At 47.1% G+C, this 17755-nt stretch overlaps 1 protein-coding gene across 2 annotated transcripts in view; it reads left to right on the top strand.

Moving 5' to 3' along the window:
- Positions 1–14134, top strand: part of LOC113406890 (vinculin) — a 113405-nt gene extending 99271 nt beyond the window's left edge. Inside the window, exons 19-22 of one of the 2 annotated variants that reach the window (XM_026653734.2) lie at positions 394–606; positions 2767–2970; positions 3964–4068; positions 13894–14134. In XM_026653734.2, coding sequence (XP_026509519.1) covers positions 394–606; positions 2767–2970; positions 3964–4068; positions 13894–14040 — 669 coding nt within the window. In that variant the 3' untranslated portion in view covers positions 14041–14134. The remainder of the gene's footprint in view (positions 1–393; positions 607–2766; positions 2971–3963; positions 4069–13893) is intronic. The other variant, XM_026653735.2, reaches the window with a different exon arrangement.
- Positions 14135–17755: the final 3621 nt, after the last annotated feature.

Below are 17755 nucleotides of genomic sequence, written 5' to 3'. Positions count from 1 at the left end.
AGTACTGGGTCCTTGTCTGCTATGCATGCTTTTCTAGTCTCATTGGCATATTTAAAAAAAAAAAAAATTATACCATCGTTGTCTTGCCAGAAAATGTTGTTCTGAAATTCAGATTTCCTTGAAATGCATAAGATAAATCATGTGTACTCATCTGAACAATATTTCTTTCCACATCTTTCAAATAATCCTAACTTTTTCTCTCCTTAATTTCTTAGTAATACTGGTTCACAGGTGAAATGGTTGGCCCCCTTTCTGCTGATCCTTGGATTGCTTTCATTTTCCTTTCATAGACCAAGAGGTTGTTTGATTACTAAACCAGCTTAGCTCTTTTACCAAATCCTGCTTCTAATACTAACTGTCCCTGTTTCTCCAATCTCCCTGCCACTTTCAAAGCCTGGTGTGACTGAGGTTAATGAAGCCGCTGAGGCTGATGTAGATGTAGATGAGCAGGAGGATGCAGATGATGTTGAATTCACTCTCCCCTCTGACACTGAAGATGATTACGAGCCTGAGCTGCTGTTAATGCCAACCAGTCAGCCTGTTAACCAGCCCATTCTGGCCGCTGCTCAGTCTCTGCATCGGGAAGCAACCAAGTGGTCTAGTAAGGTACTCCTCAGTTTCCCATTGGCAACTGATCTGTGTGCATCCAGCCATTTGGAACGCTGACACATTTGCATCACTCTTGATACTTGCTGGGCCCCATGAGTCTGAGTGAATAAACGTTTGCCTGCACTTCATTTTAAGGATTGAGAGTGGCTTCACAAGTTCGGTAGGTCTGTCAATGTCAGATTTCAGCGTGATTTTTGGGTCACTTTTTAGAATAAAGAGGCTTCTTTTCCTTTTGATTGCATCTGCCTATCTTTCTGCATATGGCAGTATTCAAAAATATAAAAGGCGTTTTTCTGATCACCTGTGAAGCCATGGTTGGTTTCTCAATGACTTCCAGATAATAACAGAACCTAAGTCATTCAAGAAGTCATTTAACATGTCTGTTGTGCTTTGCCTCTATTGACGGCTTCAACTAAAATCTGTATGACAAGGAATGGCTTTGTATGGCAGTGTTATCAAGGAGGACTTTCTGCTGACTTGCACTTGGCTGTACTGCAAATGCTGGCTTGGATGAGAGAACTCCTTTTAAAGAACCTGCACTGAATGCATTAGTTGCTGCGATCAAAACTGTTTATATGGTACCAATGGAGAGCTAAGCTGCAGTTCAGACATTCACAAGTACACTCTTGTATCTAAACACAAGTTTTTGCAAGGCTGGTCACTTACTTCATTGTGGAACCGGCATGCTTCAAGATATGTAAGGTTGTTGCTCTCCAGTGTGTGTGTGTCATATGTGGTCAGTCATTCATTTTTAATAGAAAGGGCTTTCAAAAAAAAATTCCTGTCCTTTTCAGATTCTAGTGCTAGATAATTAGAGGGTTTAACAAATGATGTTATTGAATATTCCTAATTACTTTATCCCTCTTTACGAATGAATTAAAAAGTTGCCTGTTCTGTCACCTCTTTCTTTAATGGATTAGAAATGGCATAGTGGATTAGCAAACTGTTTAAATTTATGATAACAAGTAACAAATCTTTTTATATGATCTCACTATGCAACCTGCAATGACATATTCGGGATATCTTTAAATTTAATGGCACCAAACCCTGGAGGGAATATCCATGGAGGTAGGAAACATATTCACTGAATCAGGTTTTCAGTGTGTATTTTTTGCGACAGACTTTCTACATGTTACTACCCAAGGATTAACACCTTTTTGCTCAAAAAAGAATTGTACATAGGGAGCTGTATTTTTGTTCTGCTTTGTCAGCTCACCATGCTAACACCTCACTTTATCCACAAATGTGAATATTTCACAAATCTAGCATTTATTATAAAAGTGAGACAGAATATACTAACAGTTCATCTCAGTGATTTGACTTCTCTTGCACCTGGTATTGACTTTGGAACTGAGGACAAAATACTTTTTGCCTCAGTCATGCATATATGTCACCAATGACAAATACTTCTCAAAAGTATTTTACTATAATTTCACTTGAAAAATAAACTCCCCTTTGAAACAACATCTCTAGGAGAAGAGTTGGTTAAGCATTAAAAGGTAATCTATCGGAGCTTTTCTTCTTTGGTTAAAAATCAGATACATATTTTGCTATTTTTATGAGAAAACTAGCAAAGATGGCCAACTGGAAGGAAAAAATATTTTAACAAATGGTTTCCACTTTAGAATTCCCATTGTCTTCTGTGGATACTATAAAGTGGTAGTGTAGTTGACAGATTTTCATGATTCAGTTTCAGATGCCATTTAAAATTTTATGTTCAGCTGTTCATAGTAGATTATTTAACTTCAGAGAATTGGTACTGTTCGGTTTAACTTACTTTTTTTTAATTGGCACTTGTGTTTTCAGTAATGCTGCTTTTATTGGGGAAATCTAGAATGTCTATAACACTTGAACACACTTGGTCTTAAAATCCTAGTCACTTCCACTCCAGGGACAAAGTATCACTTTGATCACCATTTTTTTTTTTTTCTTTTCAGTTTTGAAACGTTTTCATTGAGTGTTGGAGGGGAAAGTATTTCACAAACATTTGTACAAATCTTCAGTGCTCCTTATGAAGAATCTTTTTCAATAGACTTGAATTGTTCTTTCTTCCTTGACTTAATGAAAGGGTTTGTTAGTGAGTGTGGATTACAGTTCAGGTGTAATTATATTACCTTTTTTGTGTCTAACATTCATTGTTATATTTGTTCCCTGCAGGGTAATGATATAATTGCTGCTGCAAAGCGAATGGCTCTGCTGATGGCAGAGATGTCCCGCCTAGTGAGAGGTGTCAGTGGAAACAAGCGTGCCCTTATTCAGTGTGCCAAGGATATTGCTAAAGCATCAGATGAAGTGACTCGATTGGCCAAGGAGGTGGCAAAGCAGTGCACCGACAAGCGCATTAGAACAAACCTCTTGCAGGTAATAAACTGGGCTAACTTTAAAATAATGCACATACCACTTTCCTTCCTGTGTCCTGCTCCTTCAGTATGGCTCAAGGCTGGAGAGTGAGTTTATTTTTTGGCTGAGAGTCACCTGTGGATCCCCTTGGCTCCCTATCCCTGCTTTTGTGAGTCTTGAGGCCCAAGTATGTGAAATGTTGATTTTCTTCCACTCTCACTTTGCAAGATCAGGTCCTTTTATTCCGATGGGAGAAGACATGTCAGTGTCCTGTAAGAGAGACTTTGAAAATTCCATGAATGTCATAGACATTGCTAGACTGGTCGCTTATCACCTTGGCCATCCACATAGCCTTATCAAGTCATAGGGTATTGGCAATAGCATAAACCAATACAGCCCCAAATCCCATCCCCCATTCCTGATGACACAGACGGTTGAAAGAAGATTTGGGACAAAGGAAAAGTGAATTCTGCTTTAGTGAAGATCCACATTGCTAGAATGGTCACCCAAGCTTATCAGGAAGGAATGGGAATTAAGTTGCAGTGCCTTAGCTCATGTCTACAAGAACAATTAGGGCGCAGCAAACTAGAGTGTAAATCTATAGCACTCCAGTGTGCTGGGCACTAACTGTTCACATGGTTCCTGCTGACACTTGCTAAAAGTTCCTGAGTGCACTTTGACATTGTGCTGTTTCAAACCACAGTACATCAATGCGCTCTAGGGAACTTTTAGTGTGTGGCAGCAGGGTCCACATGGTGCGTTAGTGCATAGCATGCTGGAGCACTGTAGATTTCCAACCCAGCTTGCCGGAGTAAGTGTTCATGTAAACATGTCTTCAGTGATATCATGCAAGGTACCCTTGAAGTTTACATGTACATTGTATGTTTTGTACCTGAGCCATCAGCAAAGAGAAACTACTGTAGAGTTCAGCAAAATCTTAGTTTCCATTTAAAAATGGAATATCAATTGGTTCGAGTTAAAAAACTAAAGTGATGCATCTTCCCGACTCCTTAGGTCTGTGAGCGAATCCCAACCATCAGCACACAACTCAAAATCCTCTCCACTGTTAAAGCTACCATGTTGGGTAGGACGAACATCAGTGACGAGGAGTCAGAACAGGTAAGAGCTGCATAATTGATTGTAATATAAACTCCTGCTCGCTAGCTGATGCGGGGCGGGGAGAGGGCGGTCAGGTGCGTGTCCTATATACAATCAGATGTGTCCCAGATACTGAGAGTTAGTAAATCTGACCCAGTGTCCAGTAAAAGTGTTAATTTTAATAAACCTTGGTATATATTCTGCAGTTAACAACAAGACATTCCTCTGTCTCATGGAGAAGACTTAATTTGCTTCTAACTTGACATTGCCTCTTGTTTTAAAACAATCCACAGTCCAAAACAAAAAGGTAGAGCTGTTTTTTTGGCATAGGAGATTATTCATTAGCGCCCTCTGGTGGTTTACAATGAATACTAGGTTAAGAATACTGTAACTAAAGTGGGCAATTATTTAAAACCTTTTTAGTTTCCGCTCTCCCTGCTTCATTAACCAGCAACTTCATCATTGTTTTGTGAAACTTCGACTTCTGCAGCTACCTTCAATGGCTCTGGGTATACAGGTCTGTCACATCTTAGGTGCATTTAACATGTACGATTTCAGCTTTACGTGGTCGGCAAAAACAAAAAACTAAAAAAAGAGAAAAATAACAATTTAAATACTGTTTCTGTAGTGCGGGCGATTCCGCCCGCCATTACATTCAATGTAATTTTGACTATACGCGATTTTCGCTTTAGGCGCTGACTGCGGAACGTAACCCCAGCGTAAGATGAGACAGACCTGTACTTACTTACATTTTTGGTCTAGAATTCCTGTAGGTTCTCTGAAACCTTTGTTTGGTAGATGGACGTGTTAGGAATAGTGAGCTATTCAGCTTGTGTTCAGCCATTAGCTTTCACTCAACTTTTCAAAAGGTAGGCCGTGAGGAACAGGAGCCAGTGCTGTTCTTCTTTGAGTAGTGTCCCTGTGTGTGCTCCTTTTCAGGTGTGCCTGCACCTTTGATCAGAGATTTTTGGTAGCAGTGCCCATTCGGCATGTGCATGCACCCACACACCCTCGTGACTTGTGCCGAGGCTATATGGGGCTGCACAGGCCAACAGGCCTTAGTTCCTTCTCAACCGTCTTTGGCCAGAGACTGAGTCTACTGTGTGCCTGTTTGCCATAGTATTCGATAATTAGTCAGTTACCTGTCCCCCCCAAAAAACTTTATTGCTAGGTAGCTTTAGATAAGTTAAGAGCTTTTTCCCTTCTAGGGGTTCTCTTTGTTATATTATGCAGGAATGCCAGGTTTGCTGGGATTCAAAAGGTCTCTCTCCTGTGGTGAGGTGATTGCCATCAGTGACGGACACTCCCTGTGCCTTTGTTATTTGGGAGGTAGACACATCCCCAGTGCAAGATCTGTGCTTCGTTCAAGGGGAGATTCCCAAAAAATAGGGAAATCAAGTTAAAACTCTGGCTGATGGAGCAAACTTTACAACCAGCTCCAGGAGTGGAGGACCCCTGTGCGCACAGACCTCCAGTACCACTAGTGCCCTGTTCACATCAAGATCTCAGTCACCAGAGATCCCTAAAGAGAGAGACGGCACTGCAGCAACTAGTACATCTAAGGTACATAAGTCCTCTATAGAGGTAGCCTCAACATCTGCCTCGAAGCAGAAGGCAGTAAAGAGTAAATCACCAAGAAAATCTTCATCACCAATGCAGATGACTACTACAGAGACCTCGGGTCCCAAGGGGAGTTCTATTCAAGCTCCGAGTGATGCTGGTACCACAAAGATGAATAGGAGGCAGTTGTCTAAGACAGACACGGTACTGAATTCAGGTACCTGTATCCAGAGCAGCAGAGACACTGGTGAAAAAAGTTCTAAGCCTGTCCCTAAGCAGCACTGAGTACCGGTAGCATGACAGTCAACAAAGACCGCTCAGCTACCTGTGGTACCAATGGAATCTGAGTTGACTTACTCCTATGCCAAATGTTTGGTACCAGCTTCATCGGCAAAAAGCCGTCTTCCACAGGTTCTTGCTCAAACCTATCTTTTATACCATCAGTACTACAAGAATTTAGGTACCCTAAAGACCTGCTATTATCTTGGGAGCAAGTGCCTCATCTCTTAATAAGCGGGGGTGGGGGGGTGGTTTGTCAGCATCGAGACTCTCTCTTGGTCACCAACGCCTGGAGTACCATACTTGCCCTCATCGTCTTTGCAAGCCGGACAGCTATGCCGCTGCCCCTCCACCCCTTTCCCCGCATTGGAGTACGTGGAAGAGGATATTTCTGACTCTTAAATATCAGTGCAGGGTTCCCCAGTCTATTCTAGGACACATTGCTGTCCCTCCTCCACTGACGTAATACAGGAGAATAAACTTCAAGTGACGCCCATCCATGGCCTCATTTTACAAAGCAACAATTTACAAAGAAATTATCACACCACAGGAGGGAGCAGGAAAGGGCCCATTCTCCTCAACCTCCTATTCCACCACCTATGCCAGAGGAAGAGACCTGCGAGGAGCAGAAAGGAAGGGAGGGATAAGGAGATGACTCCTCTTACTAATATTTCTTCCTCATCACCTGATGAAGCTGTGATGCCTCCACCTCCTCCTATGGCAGATGACTTCAGGCAGTTTCAAGAACTGATGAAGCGAATTGCGGGCATGCTGCAGATTCTCTTTGAGGTGTTTCAGGTGTCCCACCATAAACTCCTGGATACCTTGCAAACTTTGAAATCTATGAGGCTCGCCATTCTGGGCACTGAAGCTCTTATGGAGCCTGCCAAGACTGTTTGGCAAACACCAGCTACAGCACTACCTACCTGCAAGAGGGTGGAGGGAAAAATATTATGTCCCTGCCATGGAACCAGAGTTTCTTCTTCGAGTGATTGTTCACGTCCATTACACATTAGGTGTGCGCGCGCCGCGTGCACGGACGTCGGAAACTTTTTCCCTCAGCGGCTCCCGTCGGGCCGGCAGGGTCCTCCCTCCCGCCAGAGCGGCGCCCCGCTCTAGCGTCTATATATCCCTGCAGGCCCGACCCTCCCTCAGTTCCTTCTTACCGTCCGTGGCGGCGTTGGAACAACTCTGTCTCTCGTCTGAGAGTGTCCCTTAGCGTAGTAGTTAGTGTTATCTTTACAGTTATCAGTTCTTTAGAAATACTTAAACTTCTTTGTGTTAGGTGTTTGGTCAACCCCGGCACCGGCCCTGGGCGGCGGGGCATGCCGCACGCCTAAGGCTTCAAGGCTTGTGCCACGTGCCGCAAACCTATGCCATTAAGCGATCCACATGACTCGTGTCTCCATTGCCTGGGGGAAGCACACCAAAAAGAGCGCTGCAAGATCTGTAAGGCTTTCAAGCTCAGGACTAAGAAAGAGAGACTTTCGCCTTAAGCAGCTGCTCATGGAGACGGCGTTACAGCCCTCCACTTCGACGGCACCGTCAACCTCAGGGCGGAGTGCCCCGGCATCGGTCCGTGATCCGGCGCCGGCGGGGCACCCTAAGCCCACGGCACCGAATCAGTGGGAACACCTCCGGCATCGGTAGTCTTCGCCGGCAAAATCGAAGGGCCAACCCAAGGCCCGAGGACGCTCCCCGCATAAGAGAGTAGCGCCCGCGAAGACCTTGAGTGTGCCTAAGGCCGTTGCGGCCCCGGCACAGATCCCGGTGACAGTGGCTCCGGCGCCGAAAGGCCTGTCGAGCCCCGGGATAGGCGCGTCGAGTGAGGAGGAAGGGCTGGAGGAGCTTTTGGAACAGCCCTCCACCCCAGACACATTTGAGGCAGCAAAGGACCTCATTGAGTTGTCCGCTGAGGGCCCCCTCCAAACTAAAGACAATCCGCCGCGACTGCCATCCAGAGGCAAGCCGGCAATGGTGCGCCCATCACGGTCACCATCTCGGCACCGTTCACGGCGCCGGTCCCAGTTGAGCTCCGCCTCGGTGGACTCCCGGCTTCCCTCCGCGCAGAGAGCCGCACAGCCATTGGGCCCCAATAAGCGCCCGGCACCGACCCAGCAGCCCTACTCGAGTAGGCACCGGGACGTGTCAGTTACATGATCCCCGAGACCGACCACCCGCAGTCGTTCCCGGTCCCGAGGTCACCGGTACCGATCCAGGTTGGCAAGACGCTACTCCCAGTCCCGGAGGCACTACTCTCTGACCCCAGACCGGCACCGTCCCACAGCACCGCCGTGGCCTTCCAGATCACCGTCCGTGGTTTCAGAGGCAGACTCGGGCCGGTCCAGCAGATATGCCCACAGGGCACAGGCCAGTAGGGAACACTAAGCCGCTTGGCACCCACAATGGGGCCAGCCAGGACAATGGCCATTCTGGACCCATTGGGCCTACCACCAGCAAGGCCCCCCATCCAGGACCTCGAGATCTGGGTCCTCGGGACACCGGTTCCACTCTTCGCAGTGGCGCCCACCCTCTTGCAAGGAGGCCACGGTCTCCAGGCCACCGGAGCGAGAAAGGGCGGACTCGGCACCGAGCCCGGCACCGTCTCAGACCCACGTCATAGAACGGGCTCCAGAGGAGCGCCCAGTTGGTGAGGAGTTGCAGGAAGAGGAAGACGCGCAAAAGGCCCTGACCTCTTCCTCCACACCAGACGAAGCCGTGGCGGGCACAACAGTGTCCGGCCCTCCCCCGATTGACCATCGAGCGCACCAGGAACTGCTCCGACGAATAGCCCTCAATCTGGGGTTGCAGGCGGAGGAGAAGGTAGAGCAGGAGGACCCCATGGTCGACATCCTAAGCCCGGAGGGCCCCTCCAGGATCGCGCTCCCGCTCATAAAAACGGTCCAGTCCAACTACAAAACAGTATGGCAAACGCCGGCCTCCAGTGCACCAACTGCGAAAGGCGTGGAGAGGAAATACTTCGCCCCATCTAAAGGGTTCGACTTCCTCTTCTCTCACCCAACACCCTGTTCGCTGGACGTCTCTGCGGTCAACGAACGAGAGCGACATGGCCAGCAAGCCCCGGCCCCCAAGGCCAAGGAGGCAAAACGCTTGGACTTATTTGGGAGAAAGGTCTACTCGTCCGGGGACCTCCAGTTGAGGATCGCTAACCAACAAGCGATTCTGAACAGACAACTTCAATTCTTGGGCATCAGTCTCCAAGTTTAAGGAATCCCTGCCTCAGGGCTCACAACCTGAGTTTGCGGCTATAGTGGACGAAGGGAAGGCAGTAGCCAAAACCTCTCTACAGGCCTCCCTTGACTCCGCGGATGCAGCTGCTAGGACAATCGCGTCAGGAGTAGTAATGAGGTGCTCGGCATGGCTACAGGCTTCCGGCCTTCCCCCAGAGGTGCAAAACACCCTCCAAGACCTTCCGTTCAAGGGGTCAGGCTTGTTTTCGGACCAGACGGATGCCAGACTACATAGCCTCAAAGACTCTCGAGCAACCCTCAAGTCGTTGGGAATGCACACCCCAGTGACACAGAGGAAACCCTTTAAGCCCCAACCACCGCAGAGGCAGTACCACCCTCGTCCTAGACAGGAACCGTACCGCAGAAGGGGCAGGGATAACAGGTGTAGACGTAACAACACGCCTAACCAGGGCCAAAATCATGGCCAAGGCAAGCCGCAGCTGGGAAATAAGCAAGGGTTTTGAAGCTGCGATCGAGGACAGCGTACCAAACTCTATTCCGGATCCCCCTCTATGTTTCAGAGACCGCCTGTCCCATTTTTACCGTGCTTGGTCACATATAACATCGGACCGCTGGGTCCTGCGCACGGTGGAGGCGGGCTACACCCTTCAGTTCTCCTCGCCCCCTCCCTCCCACCCCCCATCCCCGTCCCTCTTCAGGGACCCCTCTCACGAGCAACTCCTCATGCAGGAGGTGCGGACCCTCCTCACAGTAGGAGCAGTGAAAGAGGTTCCTCCGGACCTAAAGGGGAAAGATACTTCCTCATTCCCAAAGCAAAAGGGGGCCTCCGTCCCATTTTGGACCTACGCGCACTAAACAAATTTTTGGTCAAGGCACGTTTCCGTATGGTCTCCCTTGGCGCTATTATCCCATCCCTGGATCCGGGGGATTGGTACGCTGCCCTCGATATGAAAGATGCGTATTTTCATATCGCCATCCGCCCGACCCACCGGCGGTTCCTGCGCTTCACCATCAACCAGCACCATTTTCAATTTACGGTCTTGCCCTTCGGCCTGGCAATGGCCCCGCGAGTGTTCACAAAATGCATGTCCGTGGTGGCAGCTTTTCTTCGGAAAAGAAGGATGCGCGTATACCCGTACTTGGACGACTGGCTCCTCGCGGGCAGGTCAGCGGCCAAGGTCCGCTCCCACGTGATGCTGGCACTACAGGTGTTCCGCAAGCTCGGTCTACTGGTCAATGTGCCCAAGTCCTCACTGATCCCCACGCAGAGACTGGACTTCATAGGGGCAGTCCTGGACTCGGTGGCGGCACGGGCAAGTCTTCCAGTGTCACGGTTCTTGGCCATTCAAAGGGTCGTAAGCTCCATCCAACAATTCCCCACGACCACGGCCAGATGCTGTATGCAACTCTTGGGGCACATGGCGGCCTGCACACATGTAGTCAGACATGCCCGCCTAAGACTCAGGCCATTACAGTTGTGGCTGGCCCAAACGTATCGCCCCAACAGAGACCCCTTAGACCTGGTAGTGACAATCCCAGCTTGGGTGTCGAACTCCCTCCGCTGGTGGCTCGATCAGCAGCAGGTTTGCGAAGGGGTCCCTTTCACCACCCCGCAACCCACTCTGACGTTAGTAACAGATGCGTCGGACCTGGGTTGGGGGGCGCACCTGGGGGACCTGCGGACCCAGGGCTTATGGTCCAGGGAAGAAAAGTTGCTTCACATCAATCTGAAGGAGTTAAGGGCGGTTCGCCTCACCTGCCAGACCTTTCACGCTACCATAGAAGGCCACAGCGTGTCAGTTCTGACGGACAACACTACCGCCATGTTCTACATAAACAAGCAGGGCGGGTCCCGATCCTCTCCCCTCTGTCACGAGGCGCTCCTCCTATGGGACTTCTGTATAGCCCATTCAGTCCACCTACTCGCAACATATCTCCCAGGGGTCCAAAACGGGTTAGCAGACCGCCTCAGCCGGTCCTACCACATGCACGAATGGACGTTGAGACAGGACGTCCTGCATTCAATCTTCCAGAGGTCGGGGTTTCCCCAGGTGGATCTCTTCGCCACCAAGGGCAACAGCCAATGCCCTAAGTTTTGTTCATTCCAGAACCTCAGCCCGGGCTCATTGGCAGATGCCTTCGTGATTCCGTGGGGCGGGAGCCTGAGGTATGCCTTCTCTCCATTCCCGCTCATCCACAAGGTCCTCCTCAAGACCCGCAGGGACAAGGCGGCAGTCATCCTCATCGCCCCGGCGTGGCCACGCCAGCACTGGTTCACGACCCTGCTGGAACTGTCTGTGACTGCCCCGATCGCCCTCCCCCTCCATCGCGACCTCATCACACAGGACCGGGGTCGCCTACTCCACCCGAACCTACCGTCGCTACATCTCACGGCGTGGTATCTCTCTGGCTAAACGATACGGAGCACAGGTGCTCCCACCAGGTCCAGCAAATTCTCCTTGGTAGTAGGAAGCCCTCCACAAGAGCGACCTACCTTGCCAAATGGAAGAGGTTCTCCCACTGGTGTGAGCCTCATCACGTACAGCCTCTGCAGGCCTCAGTCCCATCAATTCTGGACTACTTGCTGCACCTCAAGCATCAAGGGCTCACCCCCGCCTCAATTAAAGTGCATCTGGCTGCCATGTCGGTGTTCCACCCTGGGGAGTTGGGCGTTTCGGTGTTCTCCAACCCCACAGTAGTCCGATTCCTCAAGGGGCTGGAGAGGGTGTTTCCCTACTCGCGCCCGCCAGTCCCTGCGTGGAATCTCAACCTGGTCCTAACTAAACTCATGGGGCCACCCTTTGAACTCCTAGCCTCTTGCTCCCTCATGCACCTCTCATGGAAGGTAGAGTTTCTCGTGGCCATCACATCGGCTAGGAGGGTATCGGAATTGAGAGCCCTCACTTCGGAACCTCCTTATACAGTTTTTTATAAGGATAAGGTGCAACTGAGGCCGCACCCTAAATTCCTTCCAAAGGTGGTCACGCATTTTCATATGAGACAGGACATTTGTTTACCGGTGTTCTTCCCTAAGCCCCATACGGACCCAAGCCACCACAGCCTGCATACCCTCGATGTCCGTAGAGCCTTGGCATTTTATCTAGAACGGACCAGGCCATTCTGCAAATCAACTCAACTGTTTATTGCCATTGCGGAGCGAATGAGAGGCCAGCCTATCTCGACGCAGCGCTTGTCAGCATGGATTGTGCTCTGCATACGCACGTGCTATGAGCTCGCCAACGTACCAGCCCCGGAGATCAGGGCTCACTCGACTAGGGCCCAAGCGTCCTCGGCGGCTTTCTTGGCGCAGGTTCCACTCCAGGAAATCTGTAAAGTGACCACCTGGTGGTCGGTGCATACGTTCACAGCCCACTACGCGATCCATCATCAGACCAGAGAGGACGCGGTGGTCGGCAGGGCTGTGCTTCAATCAATTGTTCCTTGACTCCTACCCTCCTCCAATGGTAAGCTTGTGAGTCACCTAATGTGTAATGGACGTGAACAATCACTCGAAGAAGAAAAAACGGTTACTTACCTTCTGTAACTGTTGTTCTTCGAGATGTGTTGTTCACGTCCATTACACTTCCCACCCTCCTTCCCCTCTGTCGGAGTCACCGGCAAGAAGGAACCGAGGGAGGGTCGGGCCCGCAGGGATATATATACGCTAGAGCGGGGCGCTGCTCTGGCGGGAGGGGGGACCCTGCCGGCCCGATGGGGAGCCGCTGAGGGAAAAAGTTTCCGACGTTCGTGCATGCGGCGCGCGCACACCTAATGTGTAATGGACGTGAACAACACATCTCGAAGAACAACAGTTACAGAAGGTAAGTAACTGTTTTTTCTATGTTCTCACCCAGCTGCAAACCATTTAGAAGATTTCCTAGACTATTTGTACTCATTGCGGACAGAAACAAGCGTTCGGCTGTTTCAAAACAGGTTATCAAAGAGGATCTCCGGTTGTATTAAGATTTGTTCAGCCCACTTCGAGAGTGATATCACGTTGGACAAGAGCACAATCGATGTTTATAGCCTTATAGAATGGTAACGTGGTCTTCTGTTCACATGTTTTTCTAAATATTTATGCCATGGTGCCTAGAGCTAGATCAGATGCTGCTGTAGGCAGGTCAGTTCTTTTTTCTGTTGGACTCTGGTCTGAACCTCCCATCTTCTTAGGACACCTTTGGAGTCACCTGAAGTTGAGCACCCACAGAAGAGCGGTTGTTACTTGTGCAGTAACTGGAGTTCTTTGAGATGTGTGTCCCTGTGAATGCTCTATTACCCACTCTCCTTTCTCTCTGCTTCGGAGTCTCTCTCGTGGGACTTGGCGGTGGAGAAGGAACTGAGGGCGGTACATCCACATAGCCCTTTGTAACCATGGGGCGGGGCACAAGTATATGTGGGGTGCATGCACAGGCTGAATAGGCACCGCTACCAAAAATCTCCTGTCAAAGTTGCAGGGCACAGGCACACTTGAAGTGGAGCACCCATAAGGGGACATGTCTGAGAGAACTCCAGTTACGGCATAAGGTGTGTAACCTCTTCTTGTGAACGAGAGAATCACTTGCTACTTGGAGGGGGGATAGCCTTCCAAATTATGGAACAGGTCACTTTTGACATTTGACTATCCTGAAATGTACATTAGCAAGAATGATGTAACATCGTGTTCCTGTTGTGAGTCCCCAGGCGGGGTGGGATTTATGCTTCTGAGTTAAACAATTGCTCATCTGAATGTGAACACTGTTCTACCACTATGGGTATTTAAGAACTTGAAAGAATAACACCTTTCCTTTGTCTGCAGGCTACTGAGATGTTGGTTCACAATGCCCAGAACCTTATGCAATCTGTAAAGGAGACTGTGAGAGAAGCCGAAGCAGCGTCTATTAAGATTAGAACAGATGCTGGATTCACTCTTCGCTGGGTTAGAAAGACTCCTTGGTATCAGTAAACAACTGCCAACTAACATTATCTTCTGTAACATAAAAAGCCTTTTTGAAGCAGAAGAGAATTTAACAGCAAAATGTGCTGTAAACGTGAGCTTAAAATTAGCTTCTGCTAATGCCCCATTCTAAGGGCATTAATTATAAAAATATGCATTTAAACATCTTCGGAAAGTATCTCAAAATTGCTTCCGACACATTGACAATTTTTATTCTTTTTGCTTTTGAAGATTCTCTTTTATTGAATTCTGTAATCCCAGAGACACACTTCTCATTTATGCACTGTATATTCCAGTAGTTTCCATATGGTGGTATGACACATGGACTTTACTCAAGCTTGAATCGGCGGTCTGGAACACTTAACAGTGTTGCTTAGCTATTTTGGGGGGACAATCAATGACACTGAAAAGGCAAATTGTTTTAATGACATTTTCAGCTAGCTGTTCTCACACCACAAAAGTGTTACAAGGTATATGTAGTAAAGTTCATTTACATCAGAAGTGATCCCCTCTTTGGGGTGGGGGGGGTATCACATTGCTAAAATAGTCTCGTATGCTGCTGTTACTTTGGCAGTGATATCCCAGGTCAGGAAAAACTGAGCTGTCTTTTTTACTTCCCATTGCCACCTGTAGTCATTCCAGAATCTGCATTCTTGTGCTATACAGAAATGGTTGGTGATGGATGTTCGTCGCAAATAATGACAGCTTGACTGTTCAAGTTTCAGAGGCCTTAGAAAAGCACAGGACCCCCCCCCAGTTAAAAATTTGGTAGAAATAGGGGGCTAAAAATATAGGATCTATCGAGTTAGCTGCATTAGTCAGTCAATCATGTTCAAAGCAACTTTTTGTATGAACAAAATGCTCAAATAGAACACAATCAAGATCGAACTCCTTTCCTTCGAAACCAGGCACACCCACACTCCGCCTCTGCACACTTTCTTCAGAGTTGTTTTAGGGGAAAATTACACTTTTTAATGATGCTTGTGCCTCACTGCCCTTCATTCTAATGATGGAGCATGTGGGAAAGTAGAGGCACTCAATTTATGGAGTCTGTTGGTGTTCCCAATGTAAATCTGTTGTTCAGATATAATGAGCCATGAAAATGATTTCTAGACTGAAATTCTATATACACATTTAAGGCTTAATAGCAATTAACTGAATTAGATGTTAAATTATTTTTTTCCAATCGTGTTAAGAAAACAGACTTGGGATGGTTTTTGTACTTCCATACTACTTACATGCCTTCATTTTTAACATGCTTATGATAGCTGTTCAATAATATTTTTTGACATTTAAAATGAAAAGTAATTAGGTTGCTAACATTTTAGAAACTGCCTTTGCGTGTGCAAAAACATTTACTAACTTGATTATGTTTGCCAGCATTGACATCATAATGGCTCCTTAGTTTCCGTTTGCAATGGATTGACACAATGATCATGCTCAAGCCACCTTTGTTAATGTGCTGTTGCTGCCCGTTGATCAGACTCACAGTAACAGCAAAGGCGAGCTGTGTAGTAGTGTCAGACTACAATTACTCTACACTTCCTGTTTTTCCTCTTGCCTGCATGGTTATCTAAAAGGGAAATTACATATTTAAATTACATTATAATAATCTGCCTCAAACTGACTTTAGCAAGAGAAAGCACTTGTTCATCCTTAATTCACTCCTTGTCTCCTGGTAATGCCAAATACATGGTACTTAGGGTCTTTTCTCAGACTCCTCCAATAACTACCCACACCAGAAAGGGTGAAGGAGTGGGACAGAGCCTTAACCAGAATGTCTTGCCTTTGGTTGGTTTATATCAGACCCTTAACACTATGTAATGTAGCCATTTCTATTTAATAGTAAACACTGAATAGGAAAGGACTCTTGAGGGTCTTCTGAATAGTCTTCCTGTATTTGCTTTCAAAATAGTTCAAGCTTCTCTGTGGGTACATCTACACAGAGACTAGATGCCCGCGACTGGCCCATGCCAACCAACTTTGGCTCACAGGGGTTGGGCTGCAGGGCTGTTTTATTGCTGTGTAGACTTCTGGGCTTGGGTTTTAGCTTGGGCTCAGGACCCTCCGAGGCGAGTCCCTGAGCCCAACTTGCCTGGCACCGGCCAGCCGCAGGTGTCTAGTTGCTGTGTAGACATACTCTGAGATTTTTAGCATCACTATCTAGTTGCTTGACTGATATTAATGCAATATTACTAATGCCTTTAATACATGGTTGTTTATGCCAAAGATCACTTTTTGTTTTATTAAGGAATGGTTGGGAAAGTAAGAATCATGTTTGCCTTTGATATTTCTTCAGAATGTTTGCTATATAAGTTCTTAACTGTTTTGTAAGAGCTGAAATACTGTACACCTTATGCAATTTGTGCTTGCTTGAACACTATTGGTCTTCAGACCTAAAATGAAGCAAAAATTTAAAAAGACCTTGAATGTTGGTTAGAAATGTTTTACCACGAATACTTTGTTTATAAATCAAAATTTGTTGTATAGTCTAATATTTTCAACCTTTTTCTTTTTGTTCTGTTAAAACAAAATAAAAATGCATTTGTATAAATGTCACTTTATGAACATTTACAGAGACTGAATAGTAAGAATATTCTTTAATTGCAGAAAGAACATAGGTGAGCACACCAGAAATATGAATTTGGAGGGTTAGTTATCTTCTAAAAAGTTATAAAACAATTGTATGTTGAGTAATAATTATGCACCCCCAATGTGCTTAAAATAGGTACCCTAACAATTTCTATACATTCAGAATAGAAAGATAGAATTGCTACTCCATCGGTTATGTTGGCTTCTGGTTCTGATTTGGTACAAGTTATCTGAAAGAGTTAACAACACTTACGAGTTTCTAATACATGGAGGACTCTGACATAGCTATTATGTCAGACAAAGTGAAAAAAGCATTGTAATGGGGGGGGGGGGAGGTTAAATGTTTTGGTACTTTGTGCAGACTGTTCACTTACCTTGTAGGACAAATTTCCTGGTGCCAATACAGGAAATAATTCAGAAGTGCTAAGTCCTGCTTGAACCCTATAATCAAGCAGTTTCTGGGTGCACACATGTCTTGCCTGAAGAGTCAGAGTGGTTATGTTGAAGGCTGGAGAAGAGACTACTGGGCACAAGGAAACACCATGGAAGTCCTTGCAAATCCCTGCTCCACTCAGCCAGACTACCCCATGGTTTTGGAGGCAATTGCCATATGGTGGTGGAAGGCTGTTGTCAACTTTCACCTAGCAACCACTGACCGTGCTGGACGTGGCCATCTTGCATGCAAGTGCCAACAAGCCACTAGGCAGATTTGGAGGTAAGGAAGGTCAACTTTGAATTTGCTTACTCTATTATGAGGGAGATCTAGTTCCTGGTCAGATTCCAGCTCTGTGCCAGGTAGGTTTGTTAAGGGCCATGGGAAACCTTAGTCTGGTAGGGAAGTTTCAAAACTCTAAATTATACCCTCTCTGGGCATAAGAGGAGCTGTCATGTACTGCAAAAATCAGCTAAAACATTCATAGCTACATAGGAACACATACATTCTATGGGTTCTGCCTTCTCCAAGTAATGCCTTGGGAGAAGCCTAGCAGTTGGTCAGCCTTTCCTGTTAGCTAACAAAGCCCTATTCCCATGTGTCTGCCATTTTGACAGTGGAGTTAGAGATGAGGGGAAAGGACCTTTTTGCCAGCCTTTTTCTGCTGATAGCTTTACTCACATCAGAGTATATACAAGA

This window comes from Terrapene carolina, unplaced genomic scaffold, assembly GCF_002925995.2.
Source record: "Terrapene carolina triunguis isolate 2854851 unplaced genomic scaffold, T_m_triunguis-2.0 Scaffold148, whole genome shotgun sequence".
Taxonomy (NCBI): domain Eukaryota; kingdom Metazoa; phylum Chordata; order Testudines; family Emydidae; genus Terrapene; species Terrapene triunguis.
Note: the sequence above shows the minus strand (reverse complement) of the source record. Positions and strands in the feature narration are given on the sequence as shown.